At 41.8% G+C, this 21,694-nt stretch overlaps 1 protein-coding gene across 2 annotated transcripts in view; it reads left to right on the plus strand.

Annotated features, from left to right (window-relative positions):
• CCNYL1 (cyclin Y like 1) overlaps window positions 1-21,694 on the plus strand; it is a 52,396-nt gene that overhangs the window by 15,672 nt on the left and 15,030 nt on the right. For both annotated transcript variants that reach the window (XM_045033049.1, XM_045033050.1), the window contains exons 3-8: window positions 2,501-2,535; window positions 4,631-4,731; window positions 7,914-7,949; window positions 10,289-10,340; window positions 14,368-14,487; window positions 17,603-17,769. In XM_045033049.1, coding sequence (XP_044888984.1) covers window positions 2,501-2,535; window positions 4,631-4,731; window positions 7,914-7,949; window positions 10,289-10,340; window positions 14,368-14,487; window positions 17,603-17,769 — 511 coding nt within the window. The remainder of the gene's footprint in view (window positions 1-2,500; window positions 2,536-4,630; window positions 4,732-7,913; window positions 7,950-10,288; window positions 10,341-14,367; window positions 14,488-17,602; window positions 17,770-21,694) is intronic.

The raw sequence follows: 21,694 nt of genomic DNA on the forward strand, positions 1-21,694 counted from the left end.
GAAAATTGAAGTAGTTCCAACCCTTGTGTAGACTTTGTCTAACAAATAAAAATGTGGCCAGGTGGGCATGAGCTTTGGCTTGTATCATCTTTGGAATGAGAAGTCCCCTTTCACCCTCTGTTAAGTCTGTGGCATAAAAAGATTGCATGACAGGTCCCTCACCAAAGGCTCTTAAGCAAAGTAAATTGTCATGGGATAAGAGGGAAGGTCCTCTTATGGATTGTAACAGGTTAAGATAGGAAACAAAGGGTAAGAATAAATGGTCAGTTTTCAGAATGGAGAGAGGTAAGTAAGGGTGTCCCCCAGGGGTCTGTACTGGGACCAGTCCTATTCAGCATAATCATAAATGATTAGGAAAAAGGGATAAATGGTGAGGTGGCAAAATTTGCAGATGATACAAAACTTCTCAAGATAGTTATGTCCCAGGCAGACTGAGAAGAGCTACAAAAGGATCTCTCAATACTGGGTGACTGGGCAACAAAATGGCAGAGGAAACTTAATGTTGATAAATGCAAAGTAATGCACATTGGAAAACATAATCCCAACTATACATATAAAATGGTGGGGTCTAAATTAGCTGTTACCACTCAAGAAAGGGATCTTGGGGTCATTGTGGATACTTCTCTGACCACATCCATTCAGTGGTGCCATGACAGTCAAAAAAAACAATGTTTGGAATCTTTAAGAAAGGGCTAGATAAGAAGACAGAAAATATTATATTGCCCCTATATAAACCCATGGTATGCCCACATCTTGAGTACTGCATGCAGATGTTGCCTCATCTCAAAGATATATTTGAATTGGAAAAGATTCAGAAAAGGGCAACAAAAATTATTAGGGATATGGAACAGCTGCCATATGAGGAGAGAGTAATAAGACTGGGACTCTTCAGCTTGGAAAAGAAGCAACTAAGGGGCGGTTGTGATTGAGATCTATAAAATCATGACTAGTGTGGAGAAAGTGAATAAGGAAGTGTTATTTACTCCTCATAACACAAGAACTAGGGGTCACCCAATGAAATTAACAGGCAGCAGGTTTAAAACAAACAAAAGGAAGTATTTCTTCACACAACGCACTGTCAACCTGTGGAACTCTTTGCCAGAGGATGTTGTGAAGGCCAAGACTATAACAGGGTTAAAAAAGAACTAGATAAGTTCATGGAGGGATAGGTCCATCAATAGCTATTGGGCAGGGATGGTGTCCCTAGCCTGTTTGTGGAAGTGGCTGGGTTTTTTTCTGAACCTCTGAAGTCTTCCCAAAACGGAGGTAGTTATCCTTGAACTGTGTGGTAGGGCCAGAAGTTGATGCTGAGAATATTTCCATCTGTGCATATGAAAACTAACAGCTAGTTGTAAAATGTGCCCAACTTTTACAGATAATAAAAGCTTTACATTCAAGACATTATCTCAAGTGTTTCTGGCTGCCAAATAGTTCAGTTAGCCTCCATACATATTTTCAACACTTCTGCACTTTTTAGAAGACTATGCAACTGAAATAGTGCAATTCTTAATTGTGCTTCTAAACTGAGTTTAGACTCTGTCATTTGATTTTATTTGAACAACAGTATAATTTCCGTTATCTGAATTGCCTTTATCCAGAAACCCTAGTTATACGAAGCCACAGAGTATCTCTCCCTCCCCCCGAAAAAAGCTAGGTTAGTTATCACCTACTGTCTGGTTAACATCAGGGTTGCAGGAACTGGGATTTGGGAGGATTTCTAGAGATAGGAATGAGAAAAGTGAGGTGTGGGGGGAGAATGAGAGAACATGGGGGAGGAGAGAGCAAGAAAGGAGGGGTTCAGTGAGAGGACAGAGGGAGACTTGATGGGCTAAGGAAAATGAATGGGGCAGGAGGAAGGGAGAGGAGGGTGAAAGGGAGAGACTGGAAAGGAAAGGAGGAGGCGGGGAGGGGGGTAGCTGCAATGGGGAATAGCTTCCTTGGTGCTGCTTGAGTGCTTCCTGGCACTGAAAGCCCCAATGGACGGGGCCAGTCCTACCCCTCCCTATTTGAACTGGTGCTTGCAGAGTGTGAGGCTGTCAAGGATGCTCCTATCTCCTGTGGCTACTCCCCATTTCCTTACCCTTCTCTTTACCTCCCTTTGGGCTCTGTCCATGCAGCATGGCTGCAGCACGCAGGGTCAAAGCACAGGAAGGCCTGACCACTGCCTCTTGCTTCCTCTGGCTTCTAGCATTAAATGCTCTGGCACTTCCATTTATCCAAATGCCCAGTTATCTGAAAGTTTTGGCTGTCCACAGGTCATTTGGATAAGTGAGAGAGTACTTTATTAATAATGGCTTTGTGAAACATTTAAAAACAAGCGTATTGATTTTTGTCCTCAAAACTGAATTCCTGATATGGAAAGTACAAGAACTAAAATAGCATCCTGTGTGTTGCTTGTTTATATTTTGGGAAAACACTGCCGCTTGCTTGATACCACTGCGTGCCTTGCTATGGAACTTCTTAATTTATAACCGAGTTCATTTTCCTCCCCTATTCCTAGTGCGAGAGAAGAGGAAGAGTAACCACATCAATCATGTAAGTAAAACAAACCATCAGACGTAAGATGTTTAAGGGATACTGTCAACTTGGAATTTAGTCAAATTTCAAAAACACATTCAAAGTAGCTGTAGGTCCTTTATGTACCCCAAAGTCCCTGCAAACTTTGATTATACAATTACCTTTTCCAAGTTTTAAAACCCCCCACAATCATTTCATTCCTACATGGCTCTGTGAAAGATCTACGCAAATGGAGAAAACAGACACAGGAGAGCACAGCGATGAATGAGCTGTCAAAACATAAAATAGCTTTTTTTTTTTCTTTTTTTTTTTTCCAGTTATACTGACCTTGTGTATTAATCCTAAACAGTAGTAGGGGGGGAAAATTCAGACAAGTGTGATTCTTAAGTTGATGTCTCTTTAAAGCAGAAGTAAAACCAGGTACATTTAAAAACTGAGATGACAAGCTATTTAAACCTTAATTCGAGAAAGCAGCACTCATAATAGCAAATTTATCTAAAGGCAATTTTAGGAAATGCAGTTAGTCTTCATTGAAGTAATGACATTTCTTCAGTGCAAACTGTCTTGTTAAAAGGAAGAAAAAAATTGAGCGATGGCTTCTAATAAACAGAAGGAAGTGATCTGACTCTTCAGGAGTGCTGAGCATCCATCCATAGCACCACTGCAGCTCTCACTGAAGTCAGGTATTCAGCACCTCTGGAAATTGGGCCCATGATAACCTAGCAGTAACATTTTAGTAGACACAACTGTTCTGAGCTTCTCATTTGCTGATACTTCACACATCCAGCTCACTCCTCCCCCCACCCCTCCCCCCACCCTTTTTTTTTTCCTTTTTGACATCTCACCAGAGAGAGAAATGCATGAGACTTTATTATGCCACTGGATAATAGGTCAGGGAGATGTCTTCTAATAACTTACACTCTTGGTACTTAAAAAAACAAACAAACTTAAATTAGTAAAACTGCTTTGATGCTGCAAGTTTTTGGATGTGCCATTGAAAGTGAAATGTATATGCCTACATTGGTAGCACAATGACTTGTGTATTTTGTCATTCTTATTTTCATAGATATAGATATAAATTAAGTTCCAGGTCTGTCTGCCAAAATTCAGGTTGAAGGCTTTCTTGTTTTTGCTGGAGGACTTAAGAACTGCCATGGGATCTTTCCCCAGGCCTCAGTTGAGGGGGTGAAAGGTGTTGGAGCTTACACAGATTTCTCAGTGACTGAGGTTTGGTATTAAGTAGAGGTTGGCAAACCTTAAACTGTTCAGTTAAATCTCTTCAACCTGATTGTGAGGTCAGATCCCTTTGGTTGTTCAGGGAGGCCTCCAAGAAAGAGGGAAATCAAATCCTGATATTTTTAATACTAAAAGGCCGAAAAATCCTTTAAATATTTTTTAAACAATCAGACCTTGTTCAAACATCAAATGCTACATAGTTGGAGGACAGGAAGTGAATTATACCTTACCAAGGAAGAGGCACTCATTGGCAATGAAATTACCAATATTGCATCCTTCAGCATGCTTAGGTTTCTTCTGAGGTTTCCTATCCCAAGTACAGACCCTTCTTTGCTTGAGATTACAGCTGCAGACTAAAACAAAGATCTCCAGATAGCTCACGTTCTGGTTCAAAATGATAAACCGGATTCAAGGAAGAGATTAATGTTATGAAGAGTTTATGGAAGAGCTGGGATTTAAAGGGAGGATGGAGTGGCCAGAAAATGGGAGCGTGTTTAAAGTGTGGGGTGTGGTATAAAAGAAGGGGATAAACAAGGAGTAGGAGAAGGAGACATGGGAGCAGTTGGCATAGAGGAAGAAGGTAAATGTATTAAAGGAGGGAAAAGGCTGATACCAAACTAAAATTAGAACTCTTACATTTGTTGTCTTGCGTTTATGTACATGAACATTTCTGTCTGTTGCAGAATTAGCAGCATCTTGACTAACTGTACTGATATAGGGCAGTTTAGATGCAAAGAGCATTCATCTCCAAGTGCCTCCTGTTTGCTACTTAGTATCCATCTACAGTATTTTGGATGAAGTTGTACACCCAGAACCCAAATTTCTGTAAACAAATTTGTAGAAGCACTTTTCTTAAATTTGTCTTTTTTTTTTTAAGGTTTCTCCAGGGCAGCTTACGAAAAAGTATAGCTCATGCTCAACCATATTTATAGACGACAGCACAGTCAGCCAGCCTAATCTTAGAAGCACAATAAAATGGTAAGTACCATTCTGATCATGCAAGAGGCAGAGTGACATTGCGGGCTTTGAGCCTGGGATTGGTTAATCCTGCTGGTCTCTGTCAGTCAAGGCAGTCAACTGGCTCTGATTTGACAGGTCATCCCTGACAGTTTGGTCACAGAAAGGGATTGGGGCTAGCAGGGTTCGGGAGGTGTGAGGGCTGAGTTTTTCCCTTGCCATCCAGTAATGCAGCTTAAGGTGTTTTCACATGTCAGGGCTTGTCTGCATAGGACATTACTTCATGGCAGGCCTGTGCACTGTAGATTCACACGCTGCTGCATACTAATATCCTGTGTAGACAAGACCTTAGTTACAACCACACTCGGTTCACTTGATTTTTTTGCAGAATTGGAGTATTGATATTGAATAAAAAGGGGTTTTTTAATTCTTTAAAATGAAAGCAAAGCAAAAAGTCTGGGTTGAAAAATGGGAAGTGGTTTTGTATGGAGTTCTATATAATACAGTCCTTTGGAAGGTCTTCCCAAGCTGCCGGTAGTGCTAGTCTGCCCTCTAGTGGTAGAAGACTATACCTAATGCAGAGCTTTAGCTCTGGTTCCACAGTTGTCCTCATGTATTTGAGGATAGTTATAAAACGTCTATTATCTACAAAGAAGTGACAATACACCCTCTGTTGTTCCCCATCTGAGGCTTCTTTTTGATCCACGTGCCGCTGATAGCATAGTGAGAGCTAGTTTCATACACAGCTGGTAGGGAGCCAAAGCTGAGAAGTGATTTTCCTTTCCTTGATGCAACGAAGAGGAATACTTGGTAGCTCCCCCAAGGTGTTGCACCTGCAGGCAGATGCTAAAGTTTGAACAAATTTTGGAAGTGTATTAAGCTACTGACTTGGCTATTGGAATCCAGACCTGAAAGTGACACAGCTGCGTGATACACAGCTGCTGCTTGGCCAGAAGGGAGGTGCTGAAGGTGAAGAGTTCAAACCATCCCATCCCCTCTTGTCCTCTGTTGCCTTGCTATATGCCTGGCTGTCCTTTCAGCAGTGGGTTAGGTGGCATGGTGGGCATGTCTAACTTTGTTTAGGACTTGGTACGTTTCTTCTTTTGGTAGGACTCTAAGGTTAGACTAGGAGAGGGCTGTGCAGATCAGAATTGTAATGGGATTAGGAAGCTGCACCTACAGCTTGCCTCTCACATCTGATCCAGACAAATAGAACTGTCAGACTTGTTTCAAAAGGAATCTTCCAGCCAAAGTGGAAAACGGAACCACCAGTTCCCCTTTTATTGGCCGGTACTAGCAGTGAGTCACTGCCATCTGAAGGCTGTTTCATTGCCCATGTGAAATGAGTTGTTCGAGTTGGCAGTCACAACAGGTGTGGCCAGGACTGAATGGGCAAGAGAGTGAACTCTGCTCCTGTCCGCCTCTGGGGCTATGACTGACACTCCCTGGTGGCGAAACGGGCACTGGAGTTATGCCCTTTTTCTCTGACTAAACAGATACTTTAATCTCTACAGCTGTCAGTTTAATGTTTCATAATATTAAATTCATTACTCTGAATGTTCTGGCTTTTTAAATTTTGTACGTCTACTCAAAGGGTTGCACCAAATCCCAGCAAGTGTAATAAGAACAATTTTACTGCATGCGTTGTACTGCTTTAACTATTTTGGTACAGCCCCTCCCCGCAGTGTAAATGTGCTTATACCTGTTTGGGCAGGGGAAACAAACGATACCAGCATAAGACACCTTTTGGTCTAACTGTGTCCATGCTGCGTATCGTACTGCTGTGACAACATCAGTAAAAATAAACCATATCCCAAAACTGACCATTGCTAGAGCAAAAACTCTGTAGACCAGGCTTTTCTCTACACTCTGAAGAGCTGCAGTGCTGCTACCCGTTCAGTCAGTTCTGAACAATCCACTGACTAAATGCAGAGTCATTTGATTTTAGTTTTATAAAGGATATTGAAAGGGAACATCAGCTAAAAATCACCTGTCTGAACATTTTTACCCAAGGTTATTGTGACTGAAATTACAACCGTTTTTTCCAGACTTCTGACTTTGTACACTTGACATCATAGTCAGATTTACTACTTAACTTGCTTTTGTGGGTCTCATGCACAGTAGGAAACAGGTGAAGAAAAAATTGGCAGGGGAGCTTGGACAAGTACCTGAAATACCTGAAACTTTTAAAATCAGATCTTGAGTATATACTATGAATGTAAAATGCTCATTTGTAGCAAGGGAGCTTCCAAACTGAAGCTCTGCTTACATGTAATGTGTTTTCTGTCTCTGCATGAGTCAGTTTTTAAGGCTGCTCACTTCTTAGAAACCACCATACAGAAGAACTTAGGCCCAATTGGATGATTTAAAGATGAAGTGAGACTCTTACTCAGAATTTTCTTTGGCCGGTATTTGGAAACGAAGATGACAACAGATCTAATTTAGAGGGTTAATAGTGAACTAGGCATAAAATAAAAACATGACAAATTTAAAATGACAGTTTATAACTGAATCGTTTATTTTGCTAATCTAGTGGTGTCCTGTCAATAAATGTGGACATGTTTATTTTCAAAGCATGATATTGTCAGTATAACTCAGGATCAATAACTTGATTTGTTTCTGGTGTGTCGGTACCATACAGTAGTGGGTGCTAGCTTCTTTCCACCATTGCATCTGTTCCACATATATGGCCCACATCGCTGCAGTGTCTGAGTACCATTATGGACTGGCTGCTTTCTGATTGTGGAACGAACAGATGTTTCAGCCAATAAGCCCATCTTACCATTAAAGTACAGTGTTTAAAAAAACAAAACTCCAAAGGGAGCTTATGATGAGTGGGCTTCTGGCATGCTGAAGCTTTTTGTCAGTGGTTAATCAGACATGCATTCAACTAGGTGCCACAGACTTCTTTTATGATACAAAGATGTATACATGTAGTTTTTAAAATGAGTTTAGCTAGCAAATCAGATTGTATCTGTCTTGGCTAACTTCCGTTCACAGGAGAGAACCAGAACCAGGGAATGAGAACTTAAGAAAAAAATGTACTTGGGAGATGGGGAATCACTAATTTCATTTAATCTTCAGAAATAGAATAAAGTCATACTCTAAATGGGTTCTAGAAATCTGTTTTTGTCCTGAGCAACATCTTGTCAAGGCAGAATATGCTTTGATAAAATAACCTTTTTTTCCCCCTTTCCTTGCAGTGTGACGTTAGCAATATACTACCACATAAAGAACAGGTGAGCACTCTAAACTTCTCTCTCTAGTTAAGCAAAACCATAACTGTGGCTTAACAGTTGTATGTCCAAGTCATTTGAGCGGTAGTTGGCATAATTAGTAAGTAACTTGGGTTCAAAACATCATACAATTTTATGGAGCCTCTGCTTTTCCCAGGCTGATCAACCTTCTTGTAAAACAATGCTTATGTTTAATATTACGTCGAGGGTGAAGCACAAAAACTAAAGTGGCAGTGTTGGAAAAACATACTGAACTTGTTCTAAAACCTGCTGCTGCTTTTAAGTGTACCAGCACTGGATCTGGGCTTTGGCTGATCTCCTAAATAAAATGGGGTTTAGATTATTACAGTTTAGGTGTTCATTAGAAAATGTTGCTTTGTGTACTATATTAATATGCAAATACCACATACTAGTAACCTCATTACATATAATCTAATCCCTTTCCGTAGTATGATGCTAAATATTTGAATTGGGAAGTGAATGTTGAGCCTTGTAGAACATTTTGCCACTCAAATGAAGTTGCTAGAGATGCCCTTTCAGAGAATAGAAATAGAGACGAACACAAACTGTCTGATCATGTATTAAAGAAATGATCAGCAGCTTCTTAAAAACAAGCCAGATCATGTCTAAGATCTGGCAGCAGAGGGGTGGCAGCCATCTCTGTCGCTGTCCTTCTTTGTGAAGATGTGACTTTTGTAGAGTTGGGATCTGCTGCAGTCTTACTTTCGCTAGAGGTCTTACCTGAGATTAACTACCTTGAGAGAACTGATGGTGTGATTGTGGAGACTAGTCCCTAGAGTAAACCGCAAATGTCTGGGGACTGTCCAGGCTCGCCTCTATGATCCTATAAACTGCCTTGATCAATTATGAATAGATTAATTTGAGATAAATAACTCTCAGGGTGGAGAGTGGGAAGCCCCAAGGATTGGGTAGAGCAGGGATGCATGTCAGCTTACCTCACCCCTACAGGTTTTACAGAGTCCTTCCTTTAGGGAGGGGAGAATACCCTTGAAAGGTATCCAACCTTCTTGATTGGGGAAAAATGGGGCATGTTTTAACACTGTTAGCTCAATCGAGTTAGTGTAACATGTTTGAAAAGCATTCTTCATGTTTGAGGTCTTGTATAGACTAGGCTTTAAGATGGGATATGTACCAAGTCTTTTGTAGACAAGGCATACACTGCCTTTAACATATGTTAAACTAATCTAGTTAAAGTCTACTCTAAGGGAAGCCTAGGCTACAGTGTGGCCAGCAAACATCATAAGGAACAGTAAGAGGGCTTTTCAGTCATGTTCAGTTAACTTAATTCAGCTAACACAATTTTAAAAAGTACATCAGCGCCTTTCCTTTACTAGGAAAAAAGGTGTATTTTTAAAAGCATGTTAGTTAGCATGCTAAAATCCTACTGTAGGCGCAAGGCTGTTGTGGTTTTATGAACATTAGCTGGCTGAGGTAAACTCTGGGGAGCAAAGGTTTTATTTTGACTAGCTAACACACTAAAAATATAGTGGCTTTGCCTATACTAGGATTTTAACGTGTATTAATGACCACACCATTTTTCCTAGTGAGGACAGGGCCAACGGAAGCTCCCAGGGGTAGCTGCAGCTGAGGGATTCACTAGTGCAATGCTTGCTGTATCTTCCCTAGAAAAAAGGTGCTTCTGACATTGAGAGAGTTAACGGTGGTGTTGTAAAATCCTAGTAGAGACAAGGTGCAGGTAGTTTTTTGCCTTGATGCCTCTAGTCAAGGTCAGCACTATATCCCTCACTTGGAGTTTGTCTCAACTAGCTACACTGAGTGCAAACCACCTGTGCTTTGTCTCTGCTAGGATTTTACATCAAGACAGCTAACTCACGTTAGAGGTTTCAATGTAAAAACATGCTTTTGTTTTTCTGCGGCAAAGACCTAGCCGTAGGTCCATTGACACCATGCTGCCAGGGCTTGTATCACGTTATATTTAGCTGCAGCGTACATTGTATGACTGTATAAGAAGTGTTGCGTTATAATGAGATGAAAGTTTGTTTTCAGAAGAGCCTATACAGTAAATAAATTTAATAGAACGTCAACTCTAGGGCCTTTATGCAGATACTTAATTTAACTTCTGGACTTGGAATGTAGCTAGCTGTTCACATGCTTGCTTTTGCTGATTAAATTCTTTGAGTTGTGGAAAATCTCTTCATAATCATGCTTATGGGAATGCAGCAAAACCTAGTGCCAAATTCCAGGAAAAACCTACAAAACTAAAAAATGCTTTAATGTGGTGAACAATTTTTACAATATCAAATGCTTTGCTCTGCCAATAGTTAATCTCCATTGGTAAAATACATACTCTTGTTTGATAGAGATTCAATAAGATCATTGGATATTTTTGATGAAAAATCCCATCCTCTCACGGTAAGTGTAACTTCTTGAGCTTATATTTTTCTTTTTTGTTACTCATGTATTTATTTCCATCCTTGTTGGTCTTTTATATCCAGTATAAATAGCATTCACTTTAAAAGAGTAAAATCGCCTTCTTTTAAATTATTTTTTGTTAATCTAGATCTAAGTGCAGGCAAAGATGTATGAGCCTCTCTTCTTGGAGTTTCTAAAACTAAATTGGTTTATGAATAGATGACCAACTATTATGTTAGTAGGCAAATGGCAGTATAGTCTTCACTTTTCCTCATGGTATTTGAAGAATAAGATGCAACAAAAAGTGAGGTGGTGACATTTAGCTTGCATCATGTTAGTTCCATGTTTATTCTGATTTTTACTATTCTTTCTTCCCTGGGTCTGTGTTTTTTAACACTATTTTGTGCCAAGCACTTGGCTAAGGCTGTATAATCATTTTGGAGGAAGCATGCGTTACCTTTACAGCCTTTCTGCCTAACCTTTAAGTGATAGCAAATAGGAGTACATAGCTCATGAAGCATCACACAAAGCAGGAGACGGTGAGTCTGGCTCTTAATGAACCTGAAAGGCAAAATTTTAAAGTAAATACGCTTAACGTCTCTTACCCTGGCAGTTTGGGGCATTCAACATGTTATTCTAAAGTTATTAGTTTTCATGCTCCTGTTTACAGACAGTCTTCTAAGGTACAAAACCTGATGGTAGATTTGAGCTGACGGCTGTGCGCTTCAGTGTGCAGTTGGTTGAGTGGTGTCAAGTTATGACTGCCTTGCAGAGTCCTAATCATTTACTTTGTTTTCCTTTTCATCAGGATTGAACGTAGAAGTGCCTGTGCTGGTTTAAAAGACTTTTGTGGTTTAAAAAAAAAAAAAAAAAAATTCAGTTTGCCTTTCAAATATTTAAACAGATAAAGCTTTGATTAATCTTCCTGCCAGATCTTAAAAATATGCTTTAGTATTAACATTACTATTAATGTTAAAAATATAAATATTTCTGGTGTGGGGAGTGTGTATTGACTTATATTAGCTGAGCTTCATATTTTTTAAAGTAACTTTACAAATCATTCTTTACAGTGTCTGTGTAGCGGCAGCATTTGACCTCTAGTATCTAAAACTACTTTAAGAGAAGTTTAATTTGGCAAAAGAATTACTCTGTAAAGATACCTTCCATAGAGGAGTCTTTCTCCAGGGTCTCAACTCCGTGTGTGAGGCCTGCAGAAATCTGCAAGCTCTACATCTTTTCTGTCCCTAAAGATGGTGATAATTAGTAGGAGTGCAGCCACCTCTGCCTGTTGATCACTCGTCACCACAGAGATTAAGCTTTTGAAATTTTTGCAGCTGTTCCTGCTTGATTTCAGTCAGCAAAGAAAGGTCCTCCCTATAGGAGCTGAACCCCTTCGGCAGATGTTTCAGTACCACTTCACCCTGTCCAGCTTTGGCTGTTCCCGGTATCCTTTTCCATGGCCTTCCCTGCCTTCCAGTCAGATCATAACTCTTTTTCCTCACTTCCCCCTTTTATTCCCTCCTGAATCTGCTGGCCTAAGATTAATAGTAGGATTCCATGCTCCAGGCAGCCTCTGAGGAATCTTGTTTCTGTGTCCTGTATTTTATTTCCGGTGTCAGGCACTTCGGGTAGCTTTGCCTTAGAGTTCACTCACTTCACTGCTACTTGCTTCTAGAATTCCTTTGTCTGTTTAGGACAGAGGTGGGCAAACTACGGCCTGTGGGCCACATCTGGCCCGCGGGACTGGCCTGCCTGGCTCCTGAGCTCCCTGCCGGGGAGGCTAACCCTGGCCCCTCCACTGCTGTCCCCGCACCCCTGCAGCCTCAGTTTGCCACGCTGCCAGCGCTCTGGCCTGCCGCTCCTGCTGGGTGGCGTGGCTGCAAGCTCCTGCTGCTCTGAGTGGCATGGTAAGGGGCGGGGGGTTGGATATGGAGCAGAGAGTCTCAGGGGGTGGTCGGGGACAGGGAGCAGGGGGTGGTTGGATAGGGCAGAGGTTCTGGGGGTGGTGGTTAGGGGACTGGGAACGGGGGGGGTTGGGTAGGCGTGGGAGTCCCGGGGGGGAGGGGCCTGTCGGGGACGGGGGTGTGGATAGGGATCGGGGTAGTCAGGGCAGGGAGAGTTGGATAGTGGGTGGGGTCCTGGGGAGGCAGTTACGGGTGGGGGGGGTCCCGGGAGAGAGTAGTCAGGGCACAAGGAGGGGGGGTGGATAAAGGGATGGGGTCCTGGGGAGCAGTTAGAGGCAGGGGGTCCTGGGAGGGGGCAGTCAGGGCACAAGGAACGGGGGAGTTGGATGGGTTGGTGGTTTTGAGGGGAGCAGTTGGCGGCGGGAAGTGGGAGGGGGCAGAGGCCAGGCTGTTTGGGGAGGCACAGCCTTCCCTACCCGGCCCTACATTTGCCCACCCCTGGTTTAGGATATCCTCCTCTGTTTCAGCCAATTGGGACAGGAAAAAAACATCCCTTCTTCCCTCCTTTAGATACCCGGAGACTTATAAATGTGGCTTAGTGATTTGAAGGAGAAATCCTTGAATTGTGTGGCAGAGTCAGGTTTGACAGCTGGATGCCTGGGTTGTGCCAGTGCCACTTGTGCCCTCACAGACTCTGCTTCCCTTTCAGCCCAGAGGTCAGAGTCCAACATCAGCCCCTACAAGATAGGAACTCCACCGTTTGCAGAGTCCCTAATATCCTCTTGTCTGTTTTGAAGTCAGTAATACTAAGGTCGGTCTGTCTTGAACAAGACTTTATGTTCCCAAATGAAGCATCAGCAGGAGGTGCCAAGCAACTAGTTGCCCCTGACTCTCAGCCGCTAAAGCCTTTAACTTAGGGTAGCTCCGCTCAAAGCGTATGTCTACACTTCAGTTAGATACCCGAGGCTGGCCTGTGCCAGCTGACTTAGGCTCGGGCTAAGGGGCTGCTCAATTGCAGTGTAGACGTACAGCTCAGGCTGCAGCCCAGGCTCTAGGACCCTGTGAGGTGGGCGAGTCCAGAGCTCGGCTGCAGCCCCAGCCCCAGCCCAAACCTCTACACCCTTAGCCTGAGCCCTGCAAATCTGAGACAGCTGGCGTGGGCCAGCCACAGGTGTCGAACTGCAGTGTAGACATACCCAAAGACTCCAGCCTCCCCTCTCTGTACAAGCTCAGAACCAGAGACCTAGCCATCTCAGAGTGCGGTACCACCTTCGATGCTCTCCTTTGAAGGGTTTTTTGTTGTTACATTGCGACTTTTAGGTCTGTAATCGAGTGACCAGGGAGATTGAAGTGTTCTCCAACTGGTTTTTGAATGTTATAATTCTTGACGTCTGATTTGTGTCCATTTATTCTTTTACGTAGAGACTGTCCGGTTTGGCCAATATTTGTGATTGTAGCTTATTTGGGGATGGAATTTTTGCTTCCTGCTAAATAGGAAAGTTCCATGGATGAGTTAGTCCCCTACGGGGTGGTTCATGTTCTTGCCCACAGATCTTCGAGAGTTACCTTTTCAAAACTTAGACTTTCGCTTGCCCCATGCTAGGTAGCTCATGCAGAGCAATGAAAATCTTGCATGATACTTTCTGAGAAGCAGAATGCCTAGGGATTCCTGATGTTATGTAATTGCTGTGTGGATACAGAAGAATGCAGCATGGACATTGATATGCCAAGAACGTTACCTACCATCTCGCCTGTCAAGATTATATACTTCTGATCATCACTCCAAGGATATAATCAAGAAATGTAACTTCGGGATGACAGGCAGTAGTCTGCCTTTCATTCAAACCTATATTCTTATAGGAGCAAAATGTGAATTAAAACTGGACTACAAAAGACCAGGTAAACTATTGCTTTTTGTTAGAGGACTCCCCTAATATTTATGTGTATGGCCAGTGCTGCTTTCTATTTTGTAAAGGATTTTGTTCCTTCTCTTTCCAAAGCAAAAGTTGGTGTAGATTTGCCTTTCAGATTAGTGAAAGGAAACAATAGTGTATTGCTGTAAAAAGCAGTCCCAAGTAACATTTAGACGTACAGTGGCTAACTCTAGGCACTTTCTGTTTCAGCGGGAAGAAGTTCCAAATGACTACGGCAAACATGACCCTGATCACAAGCACATTTACCGTTTTGTACGGACGCTTTTTAGCGCAGCGCAGCTGACAGCTGAATGTGCAATAGTGACACTGGTAAGCCATGCTCGATCATTCAGTTCAAGCTGTCAGAATTTCTTTTCCATTGAACAAGTTGATTAAACTCTGCTGAATATAAGGTATATGTAAATTGAAAAAGGATATAACCACAAATCAGTGTTTATCAATCAGCTGCAAAATTGTATTTATAACTTTTCTGATATTTCAGGAATGGCACGTACAAGTCCTTTCCTGTGTCTGCATATGCAAGGTCTGGTCAGTTTGTAAAATGAACCATTTGTTCCAATTTGATAAAATTAATGAAAAGTGAATAGTTACTAGTGAGATGCCGTTATAGGGGAATGGTGAAGGGGTTATGGCACTTTAGTCACTAGGCCACAGGTGGAATCTAGCCCCTGTCAGTAGTGTTTAAAAACAACCACTATTGAATAGTCATTCGTTGGCCAATAAGAACCAAGTTGTGGCTTCAGTATAATTCTTAAGGGAAATATCCACATTAGAAAGTTATTGTCCTTACTCATCGCACAGATGCCTAGGGTTGAATTGACTGAACTTCTGTCTAGAAGCACTATGAAGCGTGCGATGTCTGCCCACGTGGTATCTGCAGTATTTGGTTTCCAGGACTGTCAGGCAGGCATATTAACTTCAAATTCACGTATAGACTTTCCTACTTTTTCTTAACTGTAAATGTAGCAGCGACCTTTCTTTACAATATGGCTGAAGGCCAGTGGGCTTTGACATCACGTCTCATTTCACCTGAGGTATGCAGGCAGGGCTCGAAAAATCCACTCACCAGTGGTATATAGGCTAATTTTCCTGGAGAGCAGTGACACTTTTCTAAAGGGATCTTAAGTAATCAGTTTCAGAGCGTTTTAAGCTTTCATTTAAAAATAAGCTGCTTGCCCTTATGGCGACTAAGAAACACTGTTGGGTAAATTGAAGCAGTGGAGCTCTTGCTGCTCATGACTTTTCCAAGCCACAGTGCACTGAATTTAACTGGTTTATTCAGAAACCTATGAGCAACAGTAAAACTAACCAGGGTCTATTTACTCTGCTTCTGCATATGGTACCGGAGGGCCGGTGGAGTTATTTACTGGTGGTGGAGAAACAAAATGTGGTTGTGTATAATAATATAGTAGAGACCTTTTGCAGAAATTAGGAGTTCAGAGGAAGATATAGTAATGGACCACCACCCTAAACCGCTCTGGAGTTGGGGGGAATTAACTCCTTTTCCCTTCCATCAGTTGAGGGAGGTGGGCTGCTTCTAGTTTATCAGATGTATATTAGCCAGAGACTGATGTGGAAGATAGAGCCCATAGGTGGGTCCAGGAACAGCACTCTGGTAAGAATCCCAGCAGCTGAGCCACCTTGCCATTGCAGTGCTGGAGCCTCTCCTCCCATTTTATCAATATCCAGTTGTTAAATTTAGTCCTTTGACTAACAGCTGCTTCCAGGTATGTTTGATAGGATCTTAAAAAAAAAAAACAAAAAAAAAACCCCACCCAAAACATACAACCATCTCATTATATTCTTGCTATGTGACTTTGAAAAGTGCAGCAGATAAAGAAACTGAAGATTGACACTGATTGTCCAAAAAACACTTCCTAACTTATTCTGAGGGTGTGGACTACTGAAATTTGGGCTTTAGTTGCCTACTATAAAACTATCTGGTAATTTCAGTTTAGTTTCACATCTGGGAGCGGAAGAAATAATGCAGAGATGAGTAGAGGAAGAAAGAATTACAACCAAAAAGAGATAACAGAACTGAGTGGCAAAGAAGCAGATTCCTAAAGTTAAGAAATTATTTAATCAAAATTGTGACTGCGAAGGCTAAATAACTACTTTGAGCTAATGAAACTCAGCAAGCATTTTGTGTTGCTTCCCTAAAGCACGCATGCATTTTTACAGTGCAGTCCGTGTCTGACCTCAGGCATTCTGGCCAGTACAAATATTCGGAAACTAGCATTTCCCCTGATCTGAAGAAGTTTGTTTTTAAAAAGTGGACTTCAGCCAGTAGGTGGCTCTATTAGCTATTTGAAGACCTCTGGGATTCCAGTCTAAGGCTACAAGCAGAAGGTTTAATTAACTATTTGAGTCCATTTTTTCCATTCAGAAAAGTCTGATGAATAGATGAAAAAGTATTGAAAACATATTGAGGTCACTAAGCTCTAGTTCTCTCCAGGCCCTCACACCCACTTGTGAATGGAGTTTAAAAACTTGATTCACAAGTAGGTTTTTTTTTGTCCAAAAGTAATTTTTTTTTCTATAAAAGTGCCAGCTGCTTGGCACATGTAGCCCTGGAATAAACCTGCATGTACCTCTAGGAAGAGCAGTATCTGTAAGGAAACAGTTCAGATTCAAGCTGCTTGGGGGCTGGTAAAAATCATATCTGAGGAGGTAGGAAATCCATTGGGAACTTTGAAATTAAGTTTTCTACTTGTAGGTGGTGACAAAGCCTCCTCTCAGTGTGGCAAGCTGAGATGTGAGGGCAGCGCTTACTGAGATGTGTTCACGGTGGCTAACAATCTGCTTCATGCAAATTGAAGTGGAGCTGTGATGTGACGGAACCTGCATACCACAATAATGAGCATGGGGCAAATAGATGCAATACAGCTTAAGGCTGTGAAAAAATGGCTTAAATGCAGGCAGCGATACTTGCTTTAACCACACCAGGCCAGCCATGAAGAGAGAAGGCTAATGCATTGGTGGAGTGGTTAATAATCCTGGGTTGGCATTAATGAAAACGTCACACTTGTAAATGACTTTCATTATGAGTCTTACTGGTACAGCAGCAAAGAATCCTGTGGCACCTTATAGACTACCAGACGTTTTGCAGCATGAGCTTTCGTGGGTGAATACCCACTTCTTCGGATGCTACAGCAGAGCTTATTGTTAGAAACTGGTTTTACTTCATTGTATTCTGCACTTCAGGATCATTCAGTCCTTTAATGTCTTGTATTTAAAATGGAATGTGTAATCTTTTTGAAAGTCTGAATGCTAAAATTCAGTATTAGCCACTAATTCTGGTAGCTTAATGGATTTGGGATAAATAAATGAACATAATTGGTAAAGTCTAATTAAATCTGACTGAACACTTGTTTGGAACTCAAACTTCAGATTGAGATGTCTAAGATGAGTTCTCTCTCTGTAGGTTTACTTGGAAAGACTCTTAACCTATGCGGAGATTGACATCTGTCCTAGTAACTGGAAAAGAATAGTTCTAGGAGCTATTCTGCTGGCTTCTAAGGTTTGGGATGATCAGGCTGTGTGGAATGTGGATTACTGCCAAATATTGAAGGACATTACGGTTGAGGACATGTAAGTTGCAAGTTGGGTCAAATTGCTGCTTTCTTAAAAACAAAGTTTTTTGGAGAGCTGCCATTATTGTAAAGTTGTCCATTCTAAGGCTGGTGTGCAGTATGGAGAATTGAAATAGTTCATGTTGTCAGGCTTCATTCCCTTGAAAGTAGAATTATCTGTCTGTTAACAGGGGAAATCCGGATAAAAGCATTCTCTTAGAACAAGTCCATATTGGTGTTAGCAAAAATGTATTAAAAGTTGTTAGTGTCTGCCATTTTCACTTCCCTTAGCTTGATAAAAAAAAAAATAAGCTAGTCACTAATCGATATCGCTTTCAGGTTTCTGTTTGCTAGTGCAATAAATAAATATTTGGTTTATAGACACAATGGACATCTTTAAAAAAATCCATTGAAATTTAAACTAAGAATTGATTAAAATACTTGTTGCTCTTGGATTTTTTTTGTAAGAGCTTTCAGGATTAGTTGTGATTTCTCACTCCTGATCCATATTCCAGCTTTCAGCCAAATCAGGAACACCCTCTTCCGTTTAGTCCAGAAGCAGGTGTCTTCTGTGGCACATTGGCATCCCTAGTACTGTGACTGCCTTTCTCCTCTGAATGAGTTGTTGAAAGCACTTTCCTGTGGTCTGTGCAATCAGTTCTTCAGCTGTACTGCTCATCCTACAAATAAACGTGTTCCTCTTGCCTATTCTTTTTGCCTTAGGTTTTTCAATTGCCAATCGTAGGAAACCGTGAACCATCTTTGTCATTACACATAGGCCTTGAGCCCCACAGCTCCTGCTGTGTTCTTGTGGTATTCTGTACTTGTGTTGATGGAGCACAATGTGTGGAGAAGAGCTGTGTTGGGGACTAATAAATTTTTTTGTTTACAAAACAATGTGAATGTTTTGAGCAGTCACACTGTGTCCCCCATGTAGAAGTTTGACTTGTATTTTGTGCCTTACAGCAGTTCATGACTGGTTTTGCTATGACACGTCCTCACGTTACCTGAGGCGCTTAGGCCAGGACCTGACCATCTGAATCTCTTCTGGCCTAAAAAGCTGTCTCAAAAGGCCTTAAAGGCTCTTGACCATGTGTGAACCAGCTGGTCATTAGTTCTTTTGGCACCTTGTGTGTTTTCCCATCAATAGGAGCTGAAAGATTGGGATGTCCTCGGTGGCCAGAAAGACCCAGTATATTGCTTTCCTTAGGACATCCTGAAGTTTCATACTACTTTTGTTTAGTGAAATGTCTTTTTCTGAATGGCAAGATGGGTATGCATTAAGACTGGTCTATGCTGACTTCAGCTTCAGCAAGCAACTGGTTAAAACCTTCAGGTGCCTCAGCTTCTGTCAGCAGGATTTCCGGTGCAAGACAGCAGGAAGTATTGATCAGCCTCATGACTTCTTTTTTTGTTCTCAACTCATGTTGCATCAGATTTCTACACTAAACCACTTTGACATGGTATCTTGAGACCCAGTCGTCTCCAGTGCTGTGGAAGCATTGAGTATATAGAAGTAGAGGTTTGGACTTCCACAAGATGCATTGGTCTCTGGGCTGATGTCTATGGCTAAGCCTGCTGTGATGGTCCTAGTGTTAACACACTTACTCTGTTAGTTTAGCTGCTCCTGCTTTTGCAGAAACCTGCAATGCCTGTTCGGGATTAAGGCAGTTTCAAAAATTATTTGAGAGATTTGGATGTTAAGGAGGAAGAGGACTCATCTGATGCAAAGCATTTCTTTGCTGGGGAAGAAGACAGTAAGCAAACTCTTTCCAGGATATTTAACATTTACATAATATTTTAAGGTTTCAGAGTAGCAGCCGTGTTAGTCTGTATCCGCAAAAAGAACAGGAGTACTTGTGGCACCTTAAAGACTAACAAATTTATTTTAGCATGAGCTTTCGTGAGCTGCAGCTATTCTATGCATCCGAAGAAGTGAGCTGCAGCTCACGAAAGCTCATAATATTTTAAGACTCTGAACATGAAAACTAACAACTTTCTGGATTTGGCTTTCTACAGACTTGAAGATAAGGTCCTTTAAATTTGGAGACCATCTAGGATACAAAGCATATATATTAGGGTATGTGGAGATAGGATAGTAGTGCCCATCCACTTCCTTCTGGGCTATTTGATGTTTCTGTGTCCTGCAACCCCAGCTGGGTCAAAAATGGTAGGTAAGTAGTACCTTCAGCATAGGAACATCAAGATTGTTGCATCACACTCCCTGTTCAATCCTGGTTCTGATGACTACTACTGTCAGATTAGACATGTGGTACAGCACTTCAGGACCATAATTGGGACACCTTTGGATGAAGATTTGCCAGTTCACCTCGATGGCAAATGTCATTGGAAACTCCCTGTACTTCATGGGCAGATGCCTGGGCTGTCTAACACAGCTCTAGTTAGCACTTGTTAGATTCTCTTCCCAAACAGAATAAAGGTTCTCAAAAAGCTGATTTGGCACTGTGGAGACAGCAGTGGTATCTATTTCCTTTGATATCAGTGAGATGACAGGATGATAAACTATTTACAGTATTGATGTTTCCATGAGAACAAGACTGCCTTTTATAAGACTTCCCGCAGATGTTCAGCAGAAATTCGAGGATCTGCCAAAAGATGGATGGGGAACGTCTTTTAGGCAAAAGTTAAAGGCTAGTTGCAGATGCTAAGCTCAGTCATCCAGTCCTCTTCCAATCAAGTATGGAATAAAAAGACTGCATCAGGCAGAAGCCGGCCCACGGGTTGCTTACTACAGCCAAAACTGGTGTTCTGCCTTCCTGTGAAAAGCCAAAGTCTTCCGAGGCCCTAAGACAAGAAATAGCGTCAAGATTTCTGAGGTAGGGAAACCAGCCAGACTACCAGGATCTCTCTTTCAGAGGATCTTTCTGTTGTAGGGAAACCAAAAGCCTTTTTACCTCCACCTCCCCAGTAAGCTTTCATTGCTGTGGACTTTTGCCCCTTAGGCATTAGCTAGCGGGCTAACTAGCTTCAGAGAATTCTCCAAACTGCCCCCTTGCAAATGCAGTTTGAGACTATAGGCAACAACCCCCTCCTGAAAGGCCGTCAGAAAAGGGGAAGATTTTATTCTAGCTGCTTTCTTCATTCCCTTAATGACGACAGGCTGAGGCCCATCCTGCATCTGAAGTCTTAAACACTTCAGGTTGCAGGAGAGAGTCTACACCAGGTGGGAGTCTTCAGTCTGGAAGATTCTTCCTCTTGCTGCTTTTCCCCACCAGCCTTTCAAGGGCAGCAACATGAAGGCCAGTGCAGGATATCAACTGAACTACCGGTTGTGGGTAGATTGAGAAGAAGCAGATGAAGCAGCCAGGGAGGTACAATAGCAGGTAGGGTAACTAATGAGCAGAGGAAACATTTCTTTTGGATGTGAGGGGCAATCTGACTGAGGTAAATTGATGTGGCCATCTGTCTGCATAACAAGGAGGCCTTTCCTGGAATACTTGCCAAAGAATTCACTTGGCCACCTATTTGGCTTTACACAAACATTAAACCTAGGTCACTTCTTCTATAACCCCTCCTTATTGGATTAGTATGGTGATTGGTGCACTTAAACTGCATGTCATTTTATATTTATATGAACATCCTGATATTATTTACATCTACTCAGTACCCATGAGCTTGTGTTTTACAAGAACAAAAAATATGTAGAAGTGACTTCATGTCAAACTGAACATCAAGCTCCAGGGACTAATCCATGTTATTTAATTCAAATAACACAGTGCTTAGGACAAATACTAAATTACCTACTAAGGTGGTTTTAACTGCTGCCTTTAATCAACCTGCTAATGTTCTAGAGAAGGCCCTTTTCCCCCAAACCGATGTCACTAGGCTTTTATATGGCGAGGACTTAAGCTCTCAAAACCCATCAGCTTTTGGTTTCAATTTACACCTCAATAGGCTCTGTCTCCAAGAGAACATCATCAAAG

Source organism: Mauremys mutica, chromosome 10 (assembly GCF_020497125.1).
Source record: "Mauremys mutica isolate MM-2020 ecotype Southern chromosome 10, ASM2049712v1, whole genome shotgun sequence".
Taxonomy (NCBI): Eukaryota; Metazoa; Chordata; order Testudines; family Geoemydidae; genus Mauremys; species Mauremys mutica.